Source organism: Dermacentor andersoni, chromosome 11 (assembly GCF_023375885.2).
Source record: "Dermacentor andersoni chromosome 11, qqDerAnde1_hic_scaffold, whole genome shotgun sequence".
In the NCBI taxonomy this organism is placed as follows: Eukaryota; Metazoa; Arthropoda; class Arachnida; order Ixodida; family Ixodidae; genus Dermacentor; species Dermacentor andersoni.
In genome coordinates this window covers 33614563-33641056 of record NC_092824.1, presented here as the reverse complement: position 1 = coordinate 33641056, position 26494 = coordinate 33614563, and the positions used below count along the sequence as shown (strand labels likewise).

The 26494-nt window shown below is 47.1% G+C and overlaps 1 protein-coding gene across 1 annotated transcript in view; it reads left to right on the top strand.

Annotated features, from left to right (window-relative positions):
- Prp38 (pre-mRNA processing factor 38) overlaps positions 1-26262 on the top strand; it is a 36854-nt gene extending 10592 nt beyond the window's left edge. The window contains exons 4-6 of the mRNA XM_050167245.2: positions 1361-1446; positions 20278-20388; positions 25531-26262. Of these exons, the coding sequence (XP_050023202.2) occupies positions 1361-1446; positions 20278-20388; positions 25531-26190 (857 nt within the window). The 3' untranslated portion in view covers positions 26191-26262. The remainder of the gene's footprint in view (positions 1-1360; positions 1447-20277; positions 20389-25530) is intronic.
- The last annotated feature ends 232 nt before the right edge of the window (positions 26263-26494 follow it).

Sequence of the window (26494 nt, the reverse complement as noted above, 5' to 3'; positions counted from 1 at the left end):
CGCAGTTTGTAGCAATCTAATGCTTAGCAGACATGATCGTTACCTCGCATTTGTATGCACGGTGCTTGTCAGCTCAACATGGCCAGACCCGGTGAGGGGCTCTTTAAGGTGCAAGTATAGTCCGTTTGACCGGGGTAGTTGGAGAAGTATGGGAGAGGCCTTTGCCCTGCAGTGGGCTTAACCAGGCTGATGATGATGATAATGATGACGACGATAGTCCAGTGTAACGCACAGTGCAGATATGCTACTTCGGTGCAAAGCGAATCCTCTACAGCCTAACGTCACAGCATAGCTAAAGCAACTGGTGGCATTAGGTGAGCTCAGGCACTGCCTCCTTGAGCACAAAACTTGTCCTATCTCGTGCCAGGGCCTCTCGACCACAATGCACAACATGCTAGCATGGCCGGCCAGCAGCATGTTCGCCTACTATTTGTGTGCACTGAAGAAGGTGCACTGAGTTTTCACCCTTGGCAAGTGAAAAAGCATCCGCTCGCTTTATACTTATGCACATGTCCTGTGGCTACAGCTGATTGCGGTGCTGCTATGCGCCACACTTAGCGCACCAAGCTGCACAAGGGACAAATGAGCAAGTCCTAGTGTGACTGGCATGATGCATCTAATTTGGCCGGCTGCTGTCTGGCGTGCTGAAAGGTTCAAATTATGTATATGTGCTTTTAAGAAGGCTGGAGACTTGGCAACACATTCTTCAATCACTGACCAGGCTGTAGCTGGGAGTGGTGTCATTGTGTGGTATCACATATATCATGGTATTTTTTTCATGCTTTCTTCTTTTCAGCCACTTAGGCCCTTAACTGCCGATGACGATTTAACTCGTTGTGAACTTTCCGCAATTCTTGCACATGTGTTTATGTAACCTTTCTTGTAATTTTGACAGATAAACACTAATACACAATGACTTTCGCAATTTTTTATAAACAAGACCAGTAAAAATGCAATAGGCATTTCTGGTATCATGTATTTTGCAAAATATTGGGCAAGATATGTAGGTCTAAAAAATTCCTCACTTACAAATTTTTATGAAATTATTATGGCGTGAGAAGGTTAAAACTTTTGTATAGATCGTTTATTGCAAATGTAATTTTGCTTAAAATACAACAGTTGTTTCTAACTGCTGTTGTCACAGTCTCTGGTATCACCATAAAAAAATTTTTTTCTCTCTTGAAGGTGACATCATAAGCTTTTCTTTGATGTTACTTATTCGCTAGGTTACCAAAGCTAAACTTTCAGTGAAAATTTTATCATGGCATGACATATTTGCCGTATTAAGAGTTGAACCTTTCAAGCCTTGTATGAGCATTTTCTTAGGGTATTTCTTTAAGAAGTGTCTTCTGTTGTGCAGGTTACACAATCGTTCACATGGACGAGTTCATAGACGAGCTGCTGCGAGAGGAACGTGTGGCGGATATCATCATGCCTCGAATACAGGTGAGAATACAAATTTTTCTCTTGTGTACATGCTGAAAGATGCGGTGACATGGTCGCGGCAGCCTTCTGTGCGTGTACAGTGAAACCTCGTTAAACCGTAGTTGGCCGGAGCTCGGGAAAGGTACGTACTAAACGGTAGTACTGTTTAACCGAATACCATGAGATCGCCCACTTACCTGTCGAAAACGGAACTCAGAGACAGTGCGATGAAAGGGGAAAAAACATGCAGTATTTATTCACTTCGCGCGACAAATGCGTTATTTTCGTTCGATGCCGCGGCGGCCTAGCACGAGGACGACAGCGGCCTCAAACTTACTGAAGCTGCGTGCCAGCTTTTCAGCCAGCCTCCTCTTCTCGGCAAACACTCGCATGGTAGATTCCTCGTTGGCGTTACGTATTCACCGTGCACTTGCGCAGTAGTGCTGCAGAAGTCCCGGGGGCGCCTTTTTCATTGCCGGGTGCCGGAGTTTGGAATAATTATCATTTGGAATAGAGTTACGTTATCGCGCCCCTATTGTCGTCGCGACGATTGCATTCATGAGGCTGATGTAACGAGCAGCTTATGTCACTGTCGGGCCTGAATCGCCCGTGCTATCGCTTTCCGTGTCGTCCTCGTCACTGTCGCTAGTCGACACTTTGGCAACAACACATGCAACGATGGCGAAAAGTCGAACCTCGTAGCCGACATTATCTTCGCGGTCGCAGCAGCGCTGCCGAGCAACTTCGCATTCCAAATGCCACACACTGTAGTCAGCAGCAGATCCCTGTTGCGTGTCAGCGCCGACTTCTTCGTGTCACGTTCGATAGCACGGACAACGTCTAATTTTTCTTCTATGCTGAACACCCGGCGTCTTTTTTATCCAAGTTTCGGAACGACGCGAGTCCTCGCTTGCACAACGCCATAACGCTCTCTGGCACCGCTGCGAAATGATGTTGATGTTGATGTGGCTTCACGCGCAAACGCACGGGGCGCTTGGAGGCCGTTGTTCCGATCTCTGAGGCGTGTTGTTCTGCCGGGCCGCCCGATGGAGACAGCGCAGCGCCGCGTTTGCGCGACGAAAAGTTGAAACGTTACGTTTTAACCGATGCGTACGCAATAAGCTGGTACGGTTTATGCGGATACGAAACACATTATGTTCAATGGCCGTTGAGTGGGGGATTTGACTTTACTACTTTTAAAACGAAACTACTGTTTAAGCGGGTACGGTTTAACGAGGTTTTACTGTACAAAATTTGTGCTGGAATCCTTTTGCTCACACTTGGGCATAGCACTGTCATACTCAATATGCATGTGATCCCATGGCCCAAGGGACTTTGAGACCTCGTGGCAGCGCTGACTTGTGATAAATTAGTGAACTACCATATTCACTCGAATCTAGGCTGGCCTCGATTCTAAGCCGACCCTGAAAAACCCAAAGCCAGAAAAAACAACTTACCTCGAATGTAGGCCGAACAAAAAAGCGAGGACAGTGTTCACAAAATGAAAAAAATTGGCACTGGCTTAGCTCGGCTATGCCAGGATATACGTAGCGAAAGCTAAGGCATAGCATGGTTAGCCTTGGTTAATCTTGATTGCAAGTCCAGGTTAGTCTGGTTGTCTAGCTATGTTGCAGCGTTTAGGCAGTCGTTTGGCGCGCTGTTCGTCTGTTTCCTGGGCGATTCGTTTCCTCTTGATCTCGTTCCGACGTCGATTCCAGGCCTCCTCCTGCTTATCCGAATTGTCGCCCTCCATACTCATGCCTCAACTGTGGTTGCGGCGCACGCGAGCTCTCCTTTTCAATCCTCCGACATGTTATCAGGCATGCGACGCAGCTGGCGAAGTGAGCGGAGGCGAGCGCAACGACGAGGGACGCAGTGTGACGTCATACCAAATGGTGGGGGGGAAAGGTGTGGCGCGGCGCAGCGGCGGAATACCTGTGGCTCGGAGCTACTAGTGGCGCATGCGCAGTAGTGACTAGGGAGCGAGCGAGAAATATCCACGGCGAAGCGCGCGTTGTGACGTCGTGTGCCTCCTCGGAGCACCGCCACGGCGAAATCGCAAGTTCGTGGCCAGTAAAGCTTTCGCTTTAAAACAGCATTTATTGAGTATGAACATGATGGGCTCATTCTAAGTCATCATCGCTGCTAGCCTCATCGCTATTTTCCTTAAGTTTCTCTCATCGATGCTGAAGTCCCACCCTGCTTGAACGTTTACGATGCCTTAACGGCTAGCACAACTTTTCGTTTGAAAGCAGCACTATAGTGACATCGCCTGTTTAACACCATTACAGCAACACCGCGTCGCATGCCGATACAATAGAGGTCAAAATGGTTATGTCGCTCGTGTATTTCAGTTGGTTACTGGTGCAGCTAGTAGTGGCTGCGATACTGACATTTCTAGATGGTGCTAGCTATGTGTCGATTCTAGGAACGCTAGAGGAGAGATGCTGGTAGAATTCGCAATAAGGAATAAGCCCTGAATAATGAACACTTTCTTCAGGAAGCGTAGCAACAGAAAGTGGAGGTGGAAAAGTCCTAATGGTGAAACAAGAAATGAAATTGATTTCATACTTTCTGCCGATCCCAGCATAGCGCGGGACGTAGAAGTGTAGGCAGGGTAAAGTGCAGTGATCATAGATTAGTGGGGACCAGGATTCACCTCAATTTGAAGAGAGAAAGAGTAAGATTGGTCAAGAAGAAACGGGCCAACTTAGATGCAGTAAGCGTACAAGCAGACAAATTCAGGTTGGTACTTGCGAATAAATATGCAGCCGTAGAACAGAGATAAAGATGACATAGAGGTATTGAATGAAACTGTAACAAGGCTGGCTTCAGAGGCAGCAACTGAAGTGGGAGGTAAGGCACAAAGCAACCAGTAGGCAAGCTCTCCCAAGTAATAAAGGACGTAATAAAGAAGCGACAAAGAATGAAGCTGTCCAACTCAAGAGATGAGGTAGAATTCACAGAACTGTCAAAACTGATCAACAAGGCGAAAATAAGGGATATTCGAAACTATAACATGAGAATGACTGAGGAAGCCATAAAAATGAACGTAGCATGAAATCAGTGAGAAGGGAACTTGGCATAGGACAAACCAAGATGTATGCACTGAAAGTCAAGCAGGGTAATATGTATCATCAGCAATCTCGGAAGATATAGTAAAAGAAGCGGAAGAATTCTATACTGACCTGTACAATACCCAGAGGAGTTGGGATATCTCCATTAGAAACAGCAATGAACAGGATACAGAAACTCCTCCTATAACTAGCAATGAGGTCAGAAGGGCCTTGCAAGACATGAAACGAGGAAGAGCGGCAGGAGAATATGGAATAACAGTCGATTTAATCAAAGATGGAGGAGACATAATGCTTGTTAAAACGGGTGACTTTTTTCTTTTTTAATACGCGTTTATTTCTGCGTTTAATAGGCCAAACCTTGCGGCAGAAAAGGGGTGCTCTATGGGGGAGAGGGAGGGGGACCGGTGCTCTCTTCTTCCTCGACGTGGAGTGGTCCCGAGGTCGGCTCTGCAAAGAGGCGGCCAGGCCCTTCCTTGTCCCTGAAAAAGTCCAAAAAAGCACTCCAAAGCTGGACTGAGTCCTTGAGCCCGATGTGCGATGGCGGGTCGAGCCATTCCTGCAGGGTGCCAGGTCGGTTCCCGCCCAGGGAGTGTAGTGTCCTTTCTTGGACCGTGTCAAAGGCAGAGCAGCTCCACAGAAGATGTTCGGCCGTACCTCTGGCCGGGCATGCCGGACACTTAGGGCTCGGGTATGAGTGCGGGTTGATGAGGTGTAGCCTTGCTGGTGACAGAAGCTGGCCGGTCTGGGCTCAGCGAAGAAGAACCGCCTCTATCTTGCGAAATGTGCTGGGTGGGCGGCGATATAGTTTCTCAGGGTTGGCCAAATGCTGGAGAATGTTGCTTTATACGAAGTGTCTATCAACTGCAAGGGTCCCAGAAAACTGGAAAAATGCAAACATTATACTAATCCACAAAAAGAGAGACGTTAAAGAACTGAAAAATTTTGGGCCAATAGCTTATTCCCAGTATTATATAAAGAATTCACCAAGATAATTTGCAGTAGACACAAATGCAGCTAGTGTAGGAAGTTGCCATATTTTTTCTGCTTGGTGGAGAAAAGTGTAGCTCGGCTCACCTACACGAAGCCATTTTTTATAGCTGGAGTGTTGCATGAAAACTACGCTTTCTACGCTGCAGTTTCGATGAGCATAGGCAGCAGATGACAAACAAGCAGGCTGGCATTCCAAATGGGAGGCACCATTTGGTCTGATGCTGTCGGTGATGATATAGTGACAGTAGTAAATATTCGCTGCGAGGACGGTAGCCAAGTGCTGGTGTGACCATGTGTCATAGAGGAAGGTAAGCTAATCTAGGAAGATAAAATTAACTTACTCGCGGATGGTGCGGGCTGTTTCAGACTCTGCACTGTTTTATGCAGATTGAGAAGTTGTCTTCATGCACTGCACCTTTGCGATCTATTTCGCTGCAGTTTGTCTAGATTGTTGATCAAAAGGAAACTCGTACATTGGCATTTAGTTTCACGCAAGGCCATATAAACAGCCAGTAAGTGCGAAGTCAGGCACTTTTTGTGCTCATTTTCGGTGATATTATACTTTAACATTTTATTTCAAGGTGTGTTAGTCGCAACGTGTATACCGTATAGATTCGTCTAAGGGCCGTACTTTCACACTTTTGACAGGGTGCGGCGCTTACACAGGACTGAACCTTGTCGTCAGAATGGTGCCAGCCCAGTCGGTGACTTGTACACACCCTGGATTTAGTGCACGGCCCGACTCTCGCCATCTAGTAGCACCACATAGAAGTATGCAGTGTGTGAAAATTCACCGATGCTTTATAGGGGTATTACTCAAGTTCGTGCGTGCGCACCTGACCCTTCTCTGGATCGCGCAGCGCCGGCGGAGCGGCAGTCACTCGCAAGCACTTTCGCAGCAGCCCTAACAGTCAGCGCTGTGGCCCTTAACACGCGGTTCACAGTGAGTTGCGACCACGGCGGGTTCAGGCCAGGGGGACAGGGTGAGTCTTGACTTAAGGTGTTTAGTAACCTTAAGATACAAGTACCAACAGAACAACAACAGCAAACACAAATACAAAACAAAACCACAGCGGCAGAGCGTTCCGCATGTCTGAGGCGAAAGAAACCACACAATGTTCGAAGCCACGAAAGAGGCTGATAAAGAGTTCAGCTCACCCAGAGTGGATCCGCGCTTGGGTCCTGGGGCGGTCAGTCGCTCACGAAGGCCGAGCGCTGCTGGGAGACGACATGCGGTGGATTCAGCGGCTGAATTGAGATGCGGCCAGTCGCAAGCACCTCAGCCAAAAGACAAAGATGCATCGGGGGAATAGCGCTTCTCTCCGAGCGGCGGAGGGGGAGTCTCCCCAGTTCCAAGAAAGGGAAAGGAAGGAACCTTGGAAAGAGGGAGCCTTGGGCTGCGACGTTGCAGCCAGGCGCGAAGAGCAGCGGGAGTGGCGAACGTGCCCTCTCCCTGCTACCCTCCGCGAGCGAGCACATGATTATCGTGTGATAACCGTGTGACCGCTCCGGAGATGTCAGGATGCGCGTGCGATCCCACAAAGTAAAGCAGAAATAATACAGTCAAACCCGGCTATATCGAACTCGCAAAAAAACGCCTATCAGTTCGATATAGAGCATTATTCGATATAAGCCTGCTAAATAATTGGATGTCATAAAAGCACATCCCATTTATAAAATCACTTTATTGACGAAACTAGCTTAGTTTCGCATAAATTAGTCCTGCATTTTCTTCTGCTTGGGCAATTTCGCTGCCTGCGACGCACGCACTTCCCCACATTGTCTAAGGAGTCCGAGCAGCTGAGGCCGCAACCTTCCGCATTCGCGCAGAAGCACCGGACTAATGCGAGTGCACCAATCACTTCGGAGGATGTGGGCAAAGGACTGTAGTTGCTTTCCTCAACGTGCCTACTTTCATTTGTGCTCGGTACGATGTCGGCGATGTAGTCTTCGTTTCGGTATCTACCGTCGTCGCGACACCATCATCTGCACTCACAAACTCGTCCACCGTTGATTCGAATGTCCCGGAAATTTTGACAGCTCGCCCCAAACTTCGGCAACACCGGCAACGGCTTCGTCACATTCATCAGAATTTACAGTCATCACCGAGCACGCGGAAACCGGCACGTATGAAGAACGCCTCGTACACGGCCGTGCGTACGCGTCGGGCGCCATGGGCACCGGGTTGCGAGTCTGGCCACTTTAGCCCTAATCGTGCTGAGAGTGCTCCTCGGAATCTTGCACGCTGCGGGGATATCGCGTTCGACGCGATTTATGATTTCGAACTTCACGATGAAAGGCGAATTCTGCCGCTTCATCACGGCAACACTGCGGGAGAAGGCCCACAAGGCGCAAACACGATAAACCAGAGAAGCAGCCAGACAACTCGCACTTTCGCCATCTTGCACGAAGAGCGCACAAGAGCCTCTGATTGGCTGTCTGAGCAAGCGCTGTAGGCAGGCCAGGATCATTTTTTGCTGGGGAGTGTTGATAGATAGTGATCTAAAGAAAGGAAGGACGCTTGATTCTGAAACCCGTGAGGGAGCACGGCGAAGCGTCGTCAGGGGAGAGGGAGTGGGAAGTGAAAGACGATAGAGAAAGAGGGAGGATAATAGACTTCACTATGCGCGACAGGGGGAGTGTCGACAGCTCGCCCGAACAGCCCGAGGCAGCGTGGTCACGGTAGGAAGAGCGGTTGGATGGAGCCGCGCCGCCAGGTTTCTCCGCTACCGCGAGGGAAAGCCAACTTCTGGGGGCACTTTTCCGCCGCTTGACGTTCGATATATCGGGAGTCACTGCAATATTTGTTCGATGTAAGCGTAATTTTTGCTATATATACTCATTGTAACTATACCGTGACCAGAAATTGTTCGATATATAGAATAATTCGATGTAAACGGGTTCGATATAGTCGGGTTCGACTGTAGCTCAAGGAGTTTTTGAGGATTCTTTTGAGAAACTTCAAAGAAGCACTGCAAGAAGCATGAATGAAAGTAATAATTTGCTATTACCGAGAGTACAAAAAAAAAAGGAAATACAGTCGCCAACCGTTTATTCGGACCTCACGGGGACTGCGGAAATGTCCTAATAAACAGGTGTTCGAAAAAGCAGATTTAGAAAAAAAAAAGGAAATCCTTTATTTCCACGCACTTATTCGGGCTTGGCAGTAGGCTTGAAGAAATCGTGAATGCGCCGTTGCACACCGTTCCGTTTACGCGCAATCAGATAAGCCTGAATCTCGGAGAGGGTTGTACGGTCACTATAGGCGGCTGAAAGCACAGTCACTGCTTGTACACGCTCTGCACGTGACGGCAGCGTAGCACAAAGTGCGTCATTTTCTGACTCGGAGTCATCGTCCGGCGGCACAGCAGAATGACAAATGATCTCGCCGTCGTTGAGTTCTGCGCATGTCAGTACAGCAGTATCAGCATCTGTGAAACTGTCAAATGAGACGGTGTCCGGAATCGCAATGCAACCACTGCGCAGGTCTCGGCAGAACATTTTCGGCGTCAGTATGGAGCACATCGGAAGGCGACAAATCCTAGGCCTCCCGGTACTCGCTTGCCGGCATTCCCCAGCGCAGTCTGCGCGGGCACTGTCGGCGCCATTAGACACTTTACGCGATGTCTCCGTGTGCCGCTTTGCATCACCGCAACCTCGACACAGCACACAAAGCAAACATCACCACACCGTCGTGCCGACACCAGTCGCATTAACGAAAAACATGGCCTACTCGCAGCGTCGTGCACGAAGAAAGAAACAAATCAGCTGCTGGATTGTCTTGGCACGGCTTACTAAGCTGAGACCGGAACTGCTGTAGCTACGAACCAGGCAGAAACGATGATCATGAGCGGAGATTTGCAGTAACGCCACTTCGTGGGGCAGGAAGGAGGCTCCGTTCAAAACAAAAATGGCGTTCAGCAAGTCGAATCATGCACTGGTCAGAGTCGGTGCATGGTGCTCTCGATCGAGTTGGCTCATAGAGTGTCCGAAAAATCAGACGAGAGGTTGTAAGGTGTTCGAACTTTCGGCAGTTGTTATACATTATGGTCTATGGGGAGAATGGCGGTGCCGCGAAGCAGACCGAATAATCGAGCGTGTCCGAATTTTTCGATTCTGGAAAATCATTCGGCGACTGTATATGAAATATGCTTTTTGTTCGTAGTTCCCAACTTCTGTAAGTTAGACCTTGCTAAAGAAATATGCAAATTTGGTGGCGTATTAGCCATAATGATGGCCATCCATGCTAAGCCATGGCTTTACAAATGTGACAATGGGTATGTTCCAATGGTGCAGGAAGCATTTGTTTTTACTCGTTCCAGCAAGCACCCGTATCCTGCCTTACTGCATTCTGTAGGCTCTCGAAGCATGGTTTTCAGGTTGGGGAGCATGCACAAGCCTCCTCATACTTCATCAGAGTAGATCTCGCATACATCTAACTTGAGGGGGATGGCAAAATAGTTTGATCTGTTGACAATTTCAAATATAAATTACACTTATCCGATACCTCTGAATGATTCAAACAGTTTCTCAGCATCCTGAATAGCAGGAATTTACTGATTTGCCTCTCGAAGGCCCTGTTGAATGCAAAAAAGTGATCCTATTTTTTGCCCACGAATGTCGCAGCTGGCTTGCGGTGCAGTACGGTCTCTGATATACCGTATCTACTCACGTAATGAATATGCTCGTCCCGTAAAAAAACAACAACAACAAAAAAAAAACGAAGCAAAGTCGAAGCGTGCAGGGTAAATCTTATGGGAACTTTATCAAAATTGCAGGAATCAAAATGTAAGAGAGTAATGATTTGAAAAATGCATTAGATAACTTGTCTTTGCAGTAAAAATACATCTATACTGTTTGCAAACCATAACGGCATTTTTTTAAACTTCACACTGCATCGGTACCTCCAGACCTGTTGTCCAAATCGCTGGTCACTTCATCCACATCGTGGATCCACACCAGCTTGTCCTCACCGCAGCTTCTGGCCATCTGCCATTATCGCAAGCGTCACGTGGAAGCGCTGCATTTTGGCACCTGTTGCTTTTTACAATCATGCTTTGTTTGTCTCTTTCCTCAAACGTATTGCTGATCAGCATGTCAAAATTTATCTAAACTCTCTGTCCAGCATGCAGGCATTTAACTCGACCTAGGGCCCATTGCACCCAGCGAAACCATAAACAAGCAGAAAAGCGAGCAACAGACATGCGAGCTCCTTACTGCGCCTGAGTATGCTTACTATGCCGACCAAATGCAGGCAGCCCCTTCTTCACTTGGACTCTCCCGTGACCTGTGCCGAGCCGTGCACGGTGCGCGCAGACTTTTCTATTCATTACTCCAACTAAATGCTCGTCCCCAAGTAGCCATGCCGAGAAACAGCCAATCTAGGTTCAACCGCAGGTTCACACATTGCAGCGTGCACTGCAACATTGCCTTGTTCAGTGGTACCCCGATTACTGTATACGACTTTGAGGGGGCCGTGCAAAACCGTCATATAATCAGGGTGTCGTATAATTGAAAAACTAGGAATACAGGCAGTGAAACTCAGTCTTTCTAAAACAATGACTACAGACTGCCTGAATAAGCCCATGGTGCGAACCTGCACTGCTCCAAGGAAACCATATTAAATTACTAAAAATAAATGACACCAAGCATTTAATTGGAGGAGGTGTAAGCGAATCTTTATCCTCACCTTTAAAAACAAAATCTATGATCTTTTTCTGGACATCTGCCCAGCCGTGATGTATCAGCTTCCTCTCGAGCGCTGCAACATCTGGCAGCGAGTTGCCGACATTGTAGCCTGCACATACAAGCTGCCAAATGTCAGCGCTGTGCAACGCGTCTGTGTGATTCAGAATGAATGCACAATTCGGAATCGAGTTGTTTTCACTTATCGTCATTGTCTGAAGTGGAGACAGCTTTCATTGGGGAGTACTCGTGGGCGATAAGGGTTTTTGTTGCTGTGCCAAGCTCATTAGCACTGCTAAGAGCACTATCGGCCAAATACTTCAAGGAATTCAGTGCCAGGACGAGCCGAGTCTCGCGAAAGCGAAACTAGAGATCACACGAGATCACGTCTCCTTCGAGCTTGTTTGAGAATAACTATAATCATTTCATTCGGGGATGGTACCAGGCTACTATGAGGTCCACAGAGTCCTTCTGACGGGCCACACATTTAAAGAGGGCCTCCCGCTGGTCCTGTCATCCGCGAATCGTTGACGTCGAGCTGCCAAGCCACGGCGGAGTTCGCCTTCTTCTTGGCCATCAAAATTGCTCATCTCTCAAAGCGGGGCATACGTCGCGCTACATTGCCGTGACATCATGAGTAAGCAAATTGAAAGCATAATTATACTATACGAGCAATAATTATACTGTGCTTAATGACAGTCGAGTTACGTACAGTAATATCTTCACTACATTACGAAGTATCAAGATTTCACCGCCAGGCCTCGCCACTTACTGGTTTTTCTTACTTTCTTTGCCAATTTAAAATGATGCTTCCTACTTAAATCCCGAACAGTGTGCTGGATTCTATCACTATAAATCATGGCAATTTCATTTCCATCGTCTCACAACACATTCTGGCCAGTTATCAGTCCCTTTAAAAGCCATTGTACGAGGTGGGGTCGGCGTAAAATTGCGTTATATAATTGAGTTTTTTAACACATTATTTCTATGGGGGTTCTGCCGGGACCAAATCAGTTGGTTGTAAAATATGAATTGTCGCATGACCGGGGGACGTATAATCGAGGTTCCACTGTAATTTTGAAATCGTTATGATGCTGCCGCGCACAAGTGCTAAAAAGAAAAAAGAAATGGATGTTGAAAGAGTTTTGCTGTTTACCATTATGGCGTGTCATTGCGGTGAAAAGACAGCAATTCACCATTTCATCGTTTCCCGAAAGTAGCAGATGATGCACAACGGAGAGCGACATGGATAAGGAACTCGTGAATTAGGTAATAAGTGACTGACACTGTGGTGGTTTGTTCAAAACAGTTCAATCGTGACGACTTCTTTATTTCCAGCGAGTAGACCATTGCTTTCTTTTTATATACCATATTTACTCGAATCTAGGCCAACCCCAATTCTAAGCCGACCCCCTAAAGTCCGAAGCCAAAAAAAAAAAAGAAATATATATTACCTCGAATATAGGCCGAACAAAAAAGCAAGGACGACGTTCACAAAATGCAAACAGCATTTATTGAATCTGAACATGCGGAGCTCATTCAACGTCGTCGTCGCTGTGTTCCTTGTCACTGTCACCTTCAAACAGTGCACTATCTTTGCTACCGTCAAGCGCCTTAGACATGCTGTGCTTTTTGAAGGCGTGCACGATCAAAGTACCTGGGATGTTGTCCCATGCTGCACCTACCGAACAAAGTCGGCCAAAACTGAGAGTCTCCACTTCGTCGTGACAGCCTTTCTTTGGTCCGCTGAATGCCATCCTCGTTGTGGTGCATGCAAAAAGCTGCTGTCGTTGTCCCCTCCAACGACAGACGTTTTTCTCGTCGACGCCGAAGTCCCGCCCGGCTTGAAGGTTCGACAATGCCTCTGCTGCTGTCACAAATTTTCGCTTGAAAGCGGCACTGTAGTGGCATCTCCTGCTTGGTGCCATCGCAATAGCACCACGCCGCACACTGATATGGCCGACACGACACAGGTCAAAATGGCGACTTCGTTTGTGTACGGTTAGCTGCTGGCACGGCTACTAGCGACTGCGATACTGACTTTTCTAGATGGCGCTAGCTATGCACCATATTTAGCAGTTTCAATGAAAAACTGGCGCGTTTTTTAAAATCCTCGAATCTAAGCCGACCCTAGAGTTTGGAATATGATTATTTGAAAAAAATAAGCTATTGGCCTAGATTTTAATAAATTATGCATTTTAAATATATTGCTGGCGTTTCAAATTGCACATTGTACTTTGTTTAGGTGCTTTAATAAATTAGTGATGCACACTTAAACTTCATTTGGTTTGGTTAGTTTAGTTTTCTGCCCCAGCATTACTGTTACTAATGCCTTAACCAGCAGGAATATTCTTGCTAGTGTACTTTTGTTCAGACGCGCCCGTAGGAGGAGCAATAACTAGCTCACAAGGTCTGAAGTTGATCATGACATGTTATGCCATGACGTGACATATTGTTTTGTTTAGTTCATCGGTGTTAGCAGAAGATATTTTCTCATTCAGCTTGGTGAGTTGTCAGTTAACTTGCTCGCAAGAAATTGAAAAGCAACTGCAAACAGCACTTGTTACAGCCTTCGTGCTTCCGGCCTGGCACAGCGTCGCTAGTTGAATTTTCGACACTGGGTACACAGCCAAATTCCATTACAACTGCTTTGATTCATTTCCAAGTCATGCATTTACACTAAGACAAGTCATAGTGCTCAAAAGAAAACCCTCACTAAATTTTGGAAACCTGCTGGAAGAAACACAACTTGGCTTGATTGGTTCTTATTTACTTCTCACGTTTGACCGGGGTTTGAGAATTTCTACAGGTAGCAAGTGTCTGCTGTTTTCCGAAGCCTGGGTCCTACCTCGAACTTTGTGTACTGTGAGCACAAACAAGTGTCAGTTATTAGAGGCAAATTACCTTATCATATGGATTAGCCAACTATAAAGAGAAAGATGTACCTCGACTCACAAATGGAACCCTGACTTCTTGTTATCCCAAGGCACTCTGACCAATTAACTTTACAGTCTTTAGCCTCGTTTTATCAGTGCATAATATCCGTATTTATCTTCTGAAAGCACAACAGATGTTACAGCCTATATATTGTGAGACGCTATTTGTGATATACAGCAACACGATTCACAGTGCGGAGTTGCATATGGAGGTCAAAAACGCTCAAGTATCATAGCTGCAGAAGTGGAGCAAAACCGTGAACAAGTGCTTGCACCGGCCCGCTGTGCACAAACACTTACGTTAACCTGTGGCTCGCTTGAAAGGCTGTTTGTCTTTAGAGAAGACTGATGCGGCTCGCTAGTCAGGTTGGACTTTTGCACGCACATCACAACAATATCTGTGGTTTTGTTCCTGAAATCTTTGTGACCGATCAAAATAAGGTAATCGACAGCAAGGATGCTTTTGGCTGTGACGAAGCACCTCCATTCTATGCAACAAGCAAGAAACTTGGGTGCAGCACGAAGCTAAAGAGCCGCCGTGAACCTGAATGTTGTAGCCATCTTTGTTTATTTGTACAGTGTTGCCAGCGCAAGTAACATATTCTTTAGCTGCCAATTATGACAGAGTAAAATCCTTAAACTGCGCAAAGTTACTGTTGCAGAGAGTCAGTCAGTCGTCAGTTGCGGTTTTCCTCTCTCTCGAGCCTGCGATGTGCCTTGGTGCCGGCACTGATCTCAAGCGTGCGGCAAGAACAGGCTGAGCGTTGTCGTGGTTGTTCTTTCCGTCAGGTCCCGAGCATCCACAATAATGCGCAGCCTGTTCTTACCGCACTCTTGCTGCCAGAGTTGTCTTGTCATGGATATGCCGTCAGCATCTCAGTCACCAAATCCACTACCTCTGACGATGTGCCGCCACGGCTTTTTTTCCACTAGTGTAGATCTGCAGCCTACATAAGTTAGCTGCAGAATTTTGTTTACATGATATTGGCGTTTCTCACGTGGCATCATTCTAAAGTATTTCCAACACAGCGATGGGCATCGAGATCAAGTGTGCTTGCTTTAATTTAAACAGATGTGCGAGAGTAAAAGATTCTAGTCTCTCAGAAGAAATTACAGCACGGCCGTTCGATCATGGGACTACACAGTAGCAAAGTTGGTAGCGTGATTATTATGCGAGGACAAAAAATTTAAATTCTCGAGAAAAAAGTTGGGGGTGCATTTATTATGCGGGCTTGTTCATTGCACGAGTACAGTGAAACCTCATTAAACCGTAGTTGGCTGGAGCTTGGAAAAAAGTATGTATAAACGGTAGTACTGCGTAACCGAAATAACATGAGATCGCCCACTTACGTATCAAAAACAGAACTCAGAGAGAGTGTGATGAAAGGGGAAAAAAGCCATGTAGTATTTATTCACTTCGCGCAACAAAAGTGTTATTTTCGTTTGATGCCGCGGCGGCCTAGCAGTGACGACAGCGGCCTCAAACTTACTGAAGCTGTGAGCCAGCTTTTCAGCCAGCCCCCTCTTCTTGGCAAACACTCGCACGGCAGATTCGTCGTTGGCGTTTTGTATTCTCTGTGCACGCGCGCAATAGCGCTGCAGAAGTCGCGAAGCGCCTTTTTTTTATTGCGGGGTGCTGTTCTCATCGCGACGATTGCATTGATGAGGCTGACGTATCGTGCAGCTTCTGCCACTGTCGGGCCTGAATCGCCCGTGCTGTCGCTTTCCATGTCGTCAGCATCACTGTCGCTAGTCGACACTTCGGCAACAACAGAGGCAACGATGGCAAAAAGTCGAACCTCGTAGCCGACATCTCTGCGGTCGCAGCAGTGCTGCCAAGCAACTTCTTCGCATTCCAAATGCCACACACCGTAGTCAGAAGCAGATCCCTGTCATGTGCCAACGCCGACTTCTTCGTGTCACGTTCGATAGCATGAATGATGTCTAATTTTTCTTCTATGCTGAGCACCCGGCGTCTTTTTTATCTAAGCTTCGGCATGATGCGAGTCCTTGGTTGCACGACGCCACAACGCTTTCTGGCATGGCGCCGAAATAATGTTGATGTTGATGTGGCTTTAGGTGCAAGCACACAGGGCGCTTGGAGGCCGTTGTTCCGATCTCTGATGCTTGTTCTTCTGCCAGGCCGCCCGATGGAGATGATGCACTGCCGTGTTTGCGCGACGAAAAGTGGAAACACCACGTGTTAACCGATACGTAAGCAATAAGCTGGTACGGTCTATGCGGATACAAAACCCATTATGTTAAATGGTTGCTGAATCGGGGATTTCACTTGACTACTTTTAAAATGAAACTACTGTTTAAGTGGGTATGGTTTAATGAGGTTTTACTGTATATACGGTACTAATCGCAATGCTAACCCCAAGAGTCTGCATGGCTCGATCGGACGTGTGAGCACGGTGTGCCTCGCATGCGTTGAAGTGCTTTTCGTTCATTCATTCAAATAACTTTATTGAGTGCCCTGCGATTTGGTGGGGTGGACCTGGACCCTGCCTAGGTTTTGGCTAAGGGTTGTTGGCCCTTAGCGGCTTCCTCGGCTCGCTGGATGGCCCAGAGTTGGTGCTGCAGGTCCGAGCTGAGCAATGCAGACTCCCAGTGCGTTTGCATGTTTTTATTCAAGGTAAGGTCGGAAGGAATGCACTGCAAAAATGAATTGGCCTGTTGACTACATGCTGTACCACCATCAGCACACTTGTTGGCACATTCGTGCCTGAATTGCGTGTGAGCATGCCCAGCTGTGTATGGGTTACAATACCTGCAATGATGAGCGTTTTAAAAGGCCAGTTGTCATACGTGGGCAACAAGCCAGACATGCTGTTGTGTTGGGTTTCGAAACCAACTTCCTGTTTGAACCAGTTCTCACTTCTCAACCATCCTAAAAAAAGTTCCTGCGTCTCATTTTGCGTGACGATTAGTGTTCCGACGCCTCGCGATCCCTTCGTTCTTGGCCTTTTCCCTTCGGCTGCTGCATTGGTGACTGGCGATGCTACATACACGCTGTTAGTTTCAAAAGTGGCTTTCAGCTTGCAGGACATTTGAATCCATTCCCACTCACATGAACCATGCGAGCACGAATAAAACCCATTTACAGGGTGTCTACCAACCGGGAAAACCGGGAAAACCTGGAATTCTCAGGGATATTGAGTATTCTGGAGAAACTCAGGGAAATCTCAGGGAATTTGTGTCTCTATCAGGGAAAATTAGTTGTAATTTTATTGAAAGGGTCGAAAGTCGCTGTAATGTTGGCTGGAGTAACACACAGTAATCGTAACGAATCGTATTTGACGCCCTGTCGTCGGCTGGAGGAGTTGCCAGTGTACAGTCAGCGACCGACTTTCCGTATTCCCGATAATTTCGACGGCTTTGTGGCACCACCACGTAACCCATAGAGTCAATGTATCAGATGTCTGAAATTTCGGACGCAAGAACTCTGCGCCGTCCGATTTTACGGACGTTTTGCCGTGACCGCAGGTCCGAAACGGCCTTAACCAAAGCCACCACCGCTGCCATTTTGATTACCTCGCCGCCTCGAACCGGCGCTCTCGCACACAGATCCGCTGGCAGTCATAGCTGCCACTGCGGCAACGCTAGGCCTAGCTGCTTCGACGTTCGCTATTAAGCTTCTTGTCGTTCGATGCCGTGTTTCTTCATTTCTCCGCTATCAGCAATAATTTTGGCTTCGAAGCTCGGAAAGCACGGCGCATTGCATAATGCTTGTTTTTGAAAGTTAGTTTTTTTCTCAGTACAGTAATGTACCGCGGTGAAGCATTTGCAAAGTATTGCGGTGAAGCTTAAGCGTATGAAGGGGCGGGACACAGTATGCATTGCTTAATATTACACGCCTGCACTCGCCCTCTCCTGTCACAGTAGGAGCACCGATATGCATAAAAAGTATACTGGCAGGCATTCAGGTCTTTTTCAGACATGCCCGTGTCGATTTGAGCCCTTAAGGGCAGTAAAAGACATGCATTTATTTTTTCGGACTGCCTGATTTTTCACAAGTTTTAGCAGCCCCTAGGGGGTCCAAAAAATTGGACGTTTACTAAAAACTGACCAAGAGTATGCTTCAAATGGTCCGTGAGGTGAACGCGCTGCGAAAGGAGGACGATAACAGAAAGGACCGGGGCATTGAGGAATAAACGGGGAATGAAGTATGCGACCGCTTCTTTGAAGGAGCCTGACCTCAAAAAACAGTGTTAGCTGACGCCGAGATGCAGATGTCCCTCACCCAAACCAAAGTAAATTGTTTAAAGCAGTGAAACAACACTGAGGTGTCGTGCGTGGGCTGAGAGTATGTCAGCACAGTTGGCGTCGTGCGTGGGCTGAGAGTATGTCAGCACAGCACAGCTTGACTTACGAGCTGTTGAGAGAGAATCTCAATTGGGAAAAAGTTCGGTTTTGGTACCACTGAGCTTGCTATCAGTTGTTAGAAATAGCTCATATTCGAAAATATTTGCCTCTGTATGCATCCCCTTTTTATTTGTATTTGAGAATGTCCGACTCGATTTGCAAGTTTTTTCGAAGACATATTATTTGCTGTGCATTTTACTAACCCCTCCCTTCTATTCTTTTTTTTTTTTTTGAATGACATAAACACTACTATTTGTAATGAAACTGGATTAAGTCGGATTTTTAAATTTTTTTTCATATGCTTACTAGAGAGTGGCAGCGTCGTGCGATATGGTTTCAGCCCGTCTTGACATAAAACAGTTCTGCATCACTCAGGGAATTTTACAAAGGCACTCAGGAAAAACCTGGAAAACTCATGGAATTTGGAAATGTCAACTTGGTAGACACCCTGACTTAGTGTGGGCCCCTGAATTGCACAGTGAGGAGCCTTGCATGCACATGCCGCAGTGGTCTTTGCACAAAAGTGCAGATGTGGCTTGTGGATGTGGCGTTGAAATTTTGAACTGTAATGTAAAGATCTGTCCTGTGGGGATGCGCGACTCTCACGCGTCCCCTGATATGTTGTTTTCCCGCGTGCGTGGCTCCTGTCTCCTGTGATCCGGCTCTGCCGCGTGGCCTGGCGCCCGCCGCGGTTGGTGTGGTTGAAGTGCAGTACGAGAGATGACGTGAGTGTTGCGCTAATGCCGCCTCATGGCGGGGTTACTTGGGCGCGGAAAGGTGAAGGCGCTTCCTCTTTGGTTCGGGGTTCGGCGAGCTGCCCGGACATTCCACACGTGCGCCAATCCATGCTTCTGTGAGACCGTCTCACGAGGCCTCGTTCGAACACGCCAGCGTTCGCGTGACCATACGTGCGAACGACCAAGCATTGGTGTCCAGCATGGGGCGAACATATTCGCTCGCTATCCGGTCGCGGTGAGTCGGACTTACGCGATTTGTCGCGCATCCATCGGCATGTTTTGTGGATAGCAACTCAGTTAGCAGGCATATTGCAGGCATATAGCAGGCATATTGTTAGGGCATTTATTGCACCCTATGAAAGGTGCAATAAATGCCCTTGTGATTGTTTGCACTACTGCGTCGTTGTTCCTTTGTCCCAAGAGCACGGGTGAGAGACCCCACAGTCCAAGTGAAGGTTGGGATCGCATTCATTTTGGCTGCTTGCAGAACGCTAAAATGTTGTTTGCTGAAAGCCCTTGTGTACGAGTAAACCAACCCGACAGCGCAAATATCTCCAGTTCTGCATCCCATGTCTGCCTCCTTTCGGTGTAAAGATTGAATGCCATCCACGGTTTTTTGTGCAATGCATATCGGACGGCGAGGCGGTCCGTGTTTACGAAGCAGAGTGGCGATCTGCTCTTGCTGATAACTAATGGCCGCCATTTGCACGAGCGATGGTTCCATATGTGCAGCAAGCATAACTGAGAGCACTTGGCTCATTTTTCCTCCATGTCATATACTGCCCTTCAGATTCAATCTCCTGTTTAAAACATCTGACAAAACGTTGCTGTTTCAAATTTGTCGGCATTAAATATTTCCCAGGAAGCAAGTGATTGCGGCCCTTTTAGGAAAAGTGCAGTTGCAGGAGCGCAGCGCATCGCAGCGTCCAATATAATGAATGTGGCGGTGAATGGGAGTTAAACATACGCATAGTACATTGCTATACATTTGCATGGGGTTTCCAAGGGGATTTCGAAACTCTGGCATGCTCTTGAATATGAATTTAACCAACTTTGCAGAAGCGACAAGTGCTGGAGGAAAGTGGGGAGCTGGAGCCTCGAGTGAGTGCACTCGAGGACGACCTGGATGACGTTGACTCGGGTGAAGATGAGATTGAAGATGTGCCCAAGGTCAGTGTTTTTTTTTTTTTTTTCATTTGAACTTCAAGCTATCCACAGTGGCTGGTTGCATGTGTGAGCATGGTTCTAATGTGAAGCACTCTTTGACTCTTCCAGGAACATTACCGTAGTTTGGTTCCCACCGGTCTTGCATGGTTCGTTGGAGTTTGCCTGTCAGCAGCAGGGACAAGAGAATAGTGCAGCACACATTGTGTTTTGTTAGCATTATCATGCTATCATTGTTGCTGCCATCCTGCTACATTTCAGCAAAGTATGAGAAATTTGTGCCCACCTTGCGTCAAAAGGGTTGCTTGGGCTTTTGAACGGACCTCGTAAAGTCCTCAAGTGCCTTTTCTCCACGTGAATAATTGAAAGTAGTTTGGCGTGGACCAGCGGCTGCATTAACTTCGGGGTGTACCAAGTCAAGTCTCTGTAATTAAGCCTGTTTCTTCCGTGAGTTGACTATTTGCAATACCTAGCACTCCTTCATGAGCGGGTTGCTTAGGCAGCAGGACAGCATTGCTTTTAGCAGCAGCAAGCGGCCACACTTGCGTCGAGCCAGACCTCGCGCTCCTCTCCTGTATGACTAATGCAGAACAGTGACTAAAGTTTTGGATGGTGTGTGATGTCTCACTCAATTTTTTTTAACATAATGTGCACGATGTCGCAGACATGGCGGCCGTGAACAATTGTCTCACTGTTCAATTCGTCGCCTATCCCCATCTTATTTTGGTGAGGCGATTTTATGGCTTGAAGAATGAAGTAAGGCTGCTACTAATATTTTGGGCGACTCCGCAGCAAACAGCAACTTTCACTGCTGGATATTGACAAAGCGTTGCTGGTTAGGCCTAGCTGCATTGTACGGCCGTGACAAAAATTTGCTGCCAGCCGACATGGTGGTGGGCAGGAGGTAATTGCGGCTAGGTTTCCTCCGCTATGATTGCACCAGTAAACCGCTTCAACGATTGGGAGTGAGATCACGGGCTAGTCTGGTGGCTGGAAGCCAAAATTGTATCCGTGGGTGACGTGCCGGCAACTGTCGTGAAAGCTTTTGCGAATTTTGTCTTGGCTTGCACTTGACTGAATTGCTAAAGCTCACATGTAGACAGAAAGTTCTAAACTGAATTTGGGCATGGCATCCTAATCTGACTGCATTGCCCACTCAAAGGTTGCGTGCATATTTCTCTGCACTTCGCGACGGCGCACACTGCACATTGAGCTGCGTGATGAGTGAAAGCGCATCACTCTCGCGATGTCGACCACCACGCTATTTCAAGTATGTAGATGGTATATCAGTGAAGCACAGCACAGGGCAAAATTAAGTAAATTTTTCATACCGCTGGCATTGTAAAAACCAGCGAAACTAATTTACTGCAAAGTTTGCATTTTGGACTGTCTGCAAAATTATCCAAACATTTTTGTGAGACATTCGAGAAACCGGCTGGTCACTGTTTTATTTGTCCAGTTTGACCCTCAATCTGTATGCTAATTTCACATTCAGAGGCAGAACTCCTGACACAATGACGAACCCACCATGTGACTTACGTGATTATGTAGCATACCAGCCTAGAAGCCTGGTAAAGCTTGCAGCAACCGCGCAATTGCCCTCTCTCAGCTGACATGTCCCTGCAATTAAGCTTCGTCAATTGGGGACCAGGGCGCAGGTGGGCTGTGTTTAGGCTCCTGCCTGAGAATGTGGAATGGTCCCACGGATTGTCAACTTGGATAAGCACTCTTGAAGAATCAAACAAAAGGAAGTTCTCTTCGATTTGATCACTCAAGTTCTTGATGTAAACATACGCAATTGAACCTGAATATTACCTGCCATAGTTGCTTAGTGGCTATGGTGTTGGGCTGCTAAGCATGAGGTCGGGGGATCAAATCCCGGCCATGCTGGCCGCATTCCAATGGGCTGAAATGCAAAAAACACCCGTGTACTTGGATTTCGGCGCACATTAAAGAACCCCAGGTGGTGCAAACTATTCCGGAGTCCCTCATTATGGCATACCTCGTAATCAGACCGCGGTTTTGGCCTGTAAAACCCCATAATTTAATTTTTAAGCCTGATATGCTGAAGTTATACTTGCAGCAAAAATGTTTGTTAAATCGCAAGTTTCGTTAATTCGATCTTTTAAGGTTTCAGCTGTAAAAACAACTTCACAATTTCCCAGAGCATTCCTGGTGGATAGTATTTTGTTAGTAAGCACTTATAAAGAAATCGAAAGAGGTCAGGCTATAATAGCGCGGTTACGGGCACCAGTGCTTGCGGTGCAGATCACACCAAGAGAAATGCGTCAATGTGGCCGTGGGTGTCCGAGATTTGCGTACGCCCCATAAGTATTGGACGCCATGGCTGATAGCACTTAGTGCCCATAGCCAGCACCCACGAATTAGTAATACAAAAGTGTAAGCAGATATGGATATCTGTCCTGAGCAAAAAAAGAAAAGAGGACAATGAACAGTCAGTTTTGTCAGAAAGGCGGAGCATTGATGGCGATAGCAGAGAGACAACTACACAAAGTAAGGTTCCTAGTTTCATCGGCGTCATGCGTGCTGGGACAAACATTAGGAGATCTCACTCAATTACGACAAACTTGCTCTCACAACTCAAGCGAAATCTGAGTTAGTGCGACCACAAACACTAGACACGCGGAGATGCACTGTGCACCAAAGCACCAACTATCTTGGCTCACGCTTTGCACATGCTGAAGATTACTTCAAAGATACGGCATGTGCTGACTTCGCTTGTTTGCAAAGACTGTGTCTGCCAAAGCAGATAGACTACCTATGCAAGCAACTACTTGCATAGATAGCATTAGTTTTATGAAAATTACCTATACTTTAACATTACAGGACACATATAACCTGTAGATTACGAGAACAATGCTGAAATAAAGAAAATATATAGATTTACCAATTTCATTTAGGGAAGTAAAGAAAAAGAGTGTGTTTAATACATTAGACTTTGCGGTATTACCAACATACTGTCACGTGGTGGTGACGTTCAAGAACACAGTGGCAATACTGTGAAAGACAAAACTAACTTTTATTGGGCGAACCTGTGCCCACAAAAACAGGCTACACTTATAGCACAACGGTGGCGGCGAACACGGTCGGGGATCGTCGAAAATGTGATCAGCGGGTCAAGCGCGTCGGCTTTTAAAGAACAGTCGTCGAATGTTCCAGACTAATCGTTCGGACCTGCGTGCCTTCCACAAAGTTCTATACCATTCGTGTCACGCGATGAAATCAGATAACACAAGGTTCGGCGACAACAGACAGCTGGGTAGAAGCATCGATAACTTTCCAGAAACTTTGGGTACATGCAGGCGTGTCCCGCGCTGTGCGATTACATTTGTTAGGCGGCGAAACGTGGTCGCCCGATAAAGATAAGTACACATGTCAATACTATTTATTTTTTACGGAGTGCTTCATGTTAAAGGGCCCCTCACCTGGTCTGGCCATTTCGAGCTGACAAGTGTGGAGCATACATTGCGCACAAACAATCGTGTTTGCTAAGAATTACATCACGAAGCACCGCAGAAAGGTCTGAAATTTCAATCTGAATGCCATTTTCTCTTCACTTTGCGGCCGCTGCACTCCAAGCCGGTCGGTGACATACTCGCGCCCCTGCGCCTATGTACTCGGGTCTGTAGTGTGACGTCGCTCGTGGTGACACACGACTTTGATAATTATTCAAGGCATCATCTGTTATTCGTGGGATCTGTTGCTTGAGTTGACAAATTGAAGTTTAGAGAAATAATGAAACACCCAAGCGGAATGTTTGCGTGTTTTTTGTTTTACTTCGCACCAAAGCAAGAGAGATGTACTTCCGCTTCGTCTGCTTGTTTGCACGGTCGTGCAGTCACGTGTGCAGGTACCGAAGCTATGCCATTTTCTACTGTGTTCCAGCCCGTCATCATGCTCTGCGATCCACTTGTTCTACCTCAGTATTCGTGTAGCACTGAATTATACCGCTAGTCATGGGTCCTTGTGCACAGTACGCAAAATCGTGCGCTGTGTGATACATGACAATTATAACAGCTCATGCGCAGTGCCGCAATAATAATAATAAAAAAGAAAGTGAGGAGAAAAAAAAAATGAAGGCGTGGCCCATGACGTATGCGTCACGCGATCCTCGAGGTCCGGTATGAGAGAAAGCAGGCAAGGAGGTTCGCTTGCGGAGGCTAGACGGGGCGAGTGGAGAGTGTTTCGCTATGCAGTGGAGCTCGCCTCGTGAAATCATGGGTTTGCAGCACTTAAATATTTCTGTCTCGTCTATTAATGAGCCAATTTGGAAAATTTTTGCAGCAGAACGCTCCCTAGAGGACACGTAACAACTTTCTGCGCATAACCAAAAGTTGCTATGGGGCCTGGTTAGGGCCCTCGCCCTTTAAAGGAAACATTTATACTGGCAACGAGATCACGCTGAAGGTTCTGAAGATGCTTCTGAAGTGTGCACACAGCACATCCAAGTGCTTCTGTTCTTTTCTAAGCCACTGAAGTGCTTTTTAAGCACATCTCAGGGCAACACCACTTCATCCCAGTCCATACATAGTAAGCACTTTGATGAGGCAGGTGGATTGAGTTCATGGATCAGCGACCACTTGCTGCTTTTAGATGACTTGCCCACTGTAAAAGCTGCATATAATATAGTTAGCAATTGCTTTTATAAATCTGCTCCAAAAGTCCATTTTGCTGCTGCAAAGCTGCTTTGAAATGGCATGGTTAAGTAGCATCACTGTAATGAATATGAAGCCTCAGAGAGCAATGAAAAACAAAGCATGTGGTATTTCTATTGACTTATGTTGCTTACTGTAAGTACAAGTCAATTGAAATTTCGTAGAAGTTCGCCTTATGGAGAATGTGCTGGTGGCAGCAAGTGTAGTCTGGAAAAGTGTGCACTGTGTATGTTGTAGCTTGTTCAGCATTGTGACGTACACATGTAGCTGCATCATATTCATGGTACTTTGCAGTTTCTGTGGGAGACACTGTCCCACCGTAGTAGTAGGTAGTAGCATAATGCAAGATTGCTCATATACTTGACAGAAGCTTTGGGGTGTTGAAGGCTAATGGTTATTATTGTGCAATATACGTCAATATCGTCAAACCACTGTAATGCTTTCTAAATTATTGTATGTTTCTCTCATGCAGGCACCTAGTGAGCCAAAGAAGGACGCCCAGAGGCACCGCTCGTCACAGTCCCAGCATGCGTCAGTTGGCAGCAAAGGTACTAGTCGCTCTGCACACGTTCGAGACCACCGTGAAAAGGGCCCACCCAAAGAGCACCGTGAGTTCCGCGAGCCACGTGACTTTCGTGAGCCACGCGATTTCCGTGAGCCACGTGACTTCCGGGATCAGCGGGACTTCCGAGATCAGCGTGAATTCCGAGATCAGCGCGACTTCCGAGATCAGCGCGACTTCCGAGATCAGCGCGACTTCCGAGATCAACGTGACTTCCGAGATCAGCGTGACTTCCGTGACTCTAGAGAATTCCGAGATACGAGGGAGTTCAGGGACTCTCGTGATGTCCGCAACGATGGCCGGGGCGATGGCAGAGACTCTCGGGACGTTAAAGATAAGGATTACCGGGAGCACCGCGAGAAGGAGCATCGCGAACACAGGGACAAGGACTACCGGGACAAAGATTACCGTGACAAGGACTACCGAGAAAAGGACAAGGACTACCGGGAGAAGGACAAAGATTACCGAGACAAGGACTATCGCGAGAAGGACCATCGGGACAAAGATAGCCGTGACCACCACAGCCGCCGGCATCGTGACCAGGGAGAGAAACGAAAGTCGAACAAGTAAAACTTTGGTGCTGCTGGTGCAAGTGAAATTCTGTACATATGCTTATTAAAGGGCGATCTTCTATTGTTTTGACATTTTATAGCTTGATTGCCACAAGGGCTGCCCTGTGGGCGTGAACGCGAGCCCCACTTAGTAGCTATAGCGTTCTGCTGCCGAGCATGAAGTTGCAGCTTTGATTCCCACGCGCGCTCATTTGATTCCCATAGCAGCTCACAAATTTAGATTTAGGTGCATGCCAATGAACCCCAGGGGACCAAAATAAATCCAGAGCCCCCCACTGCGGCATGCTTCATAATGTGTAATA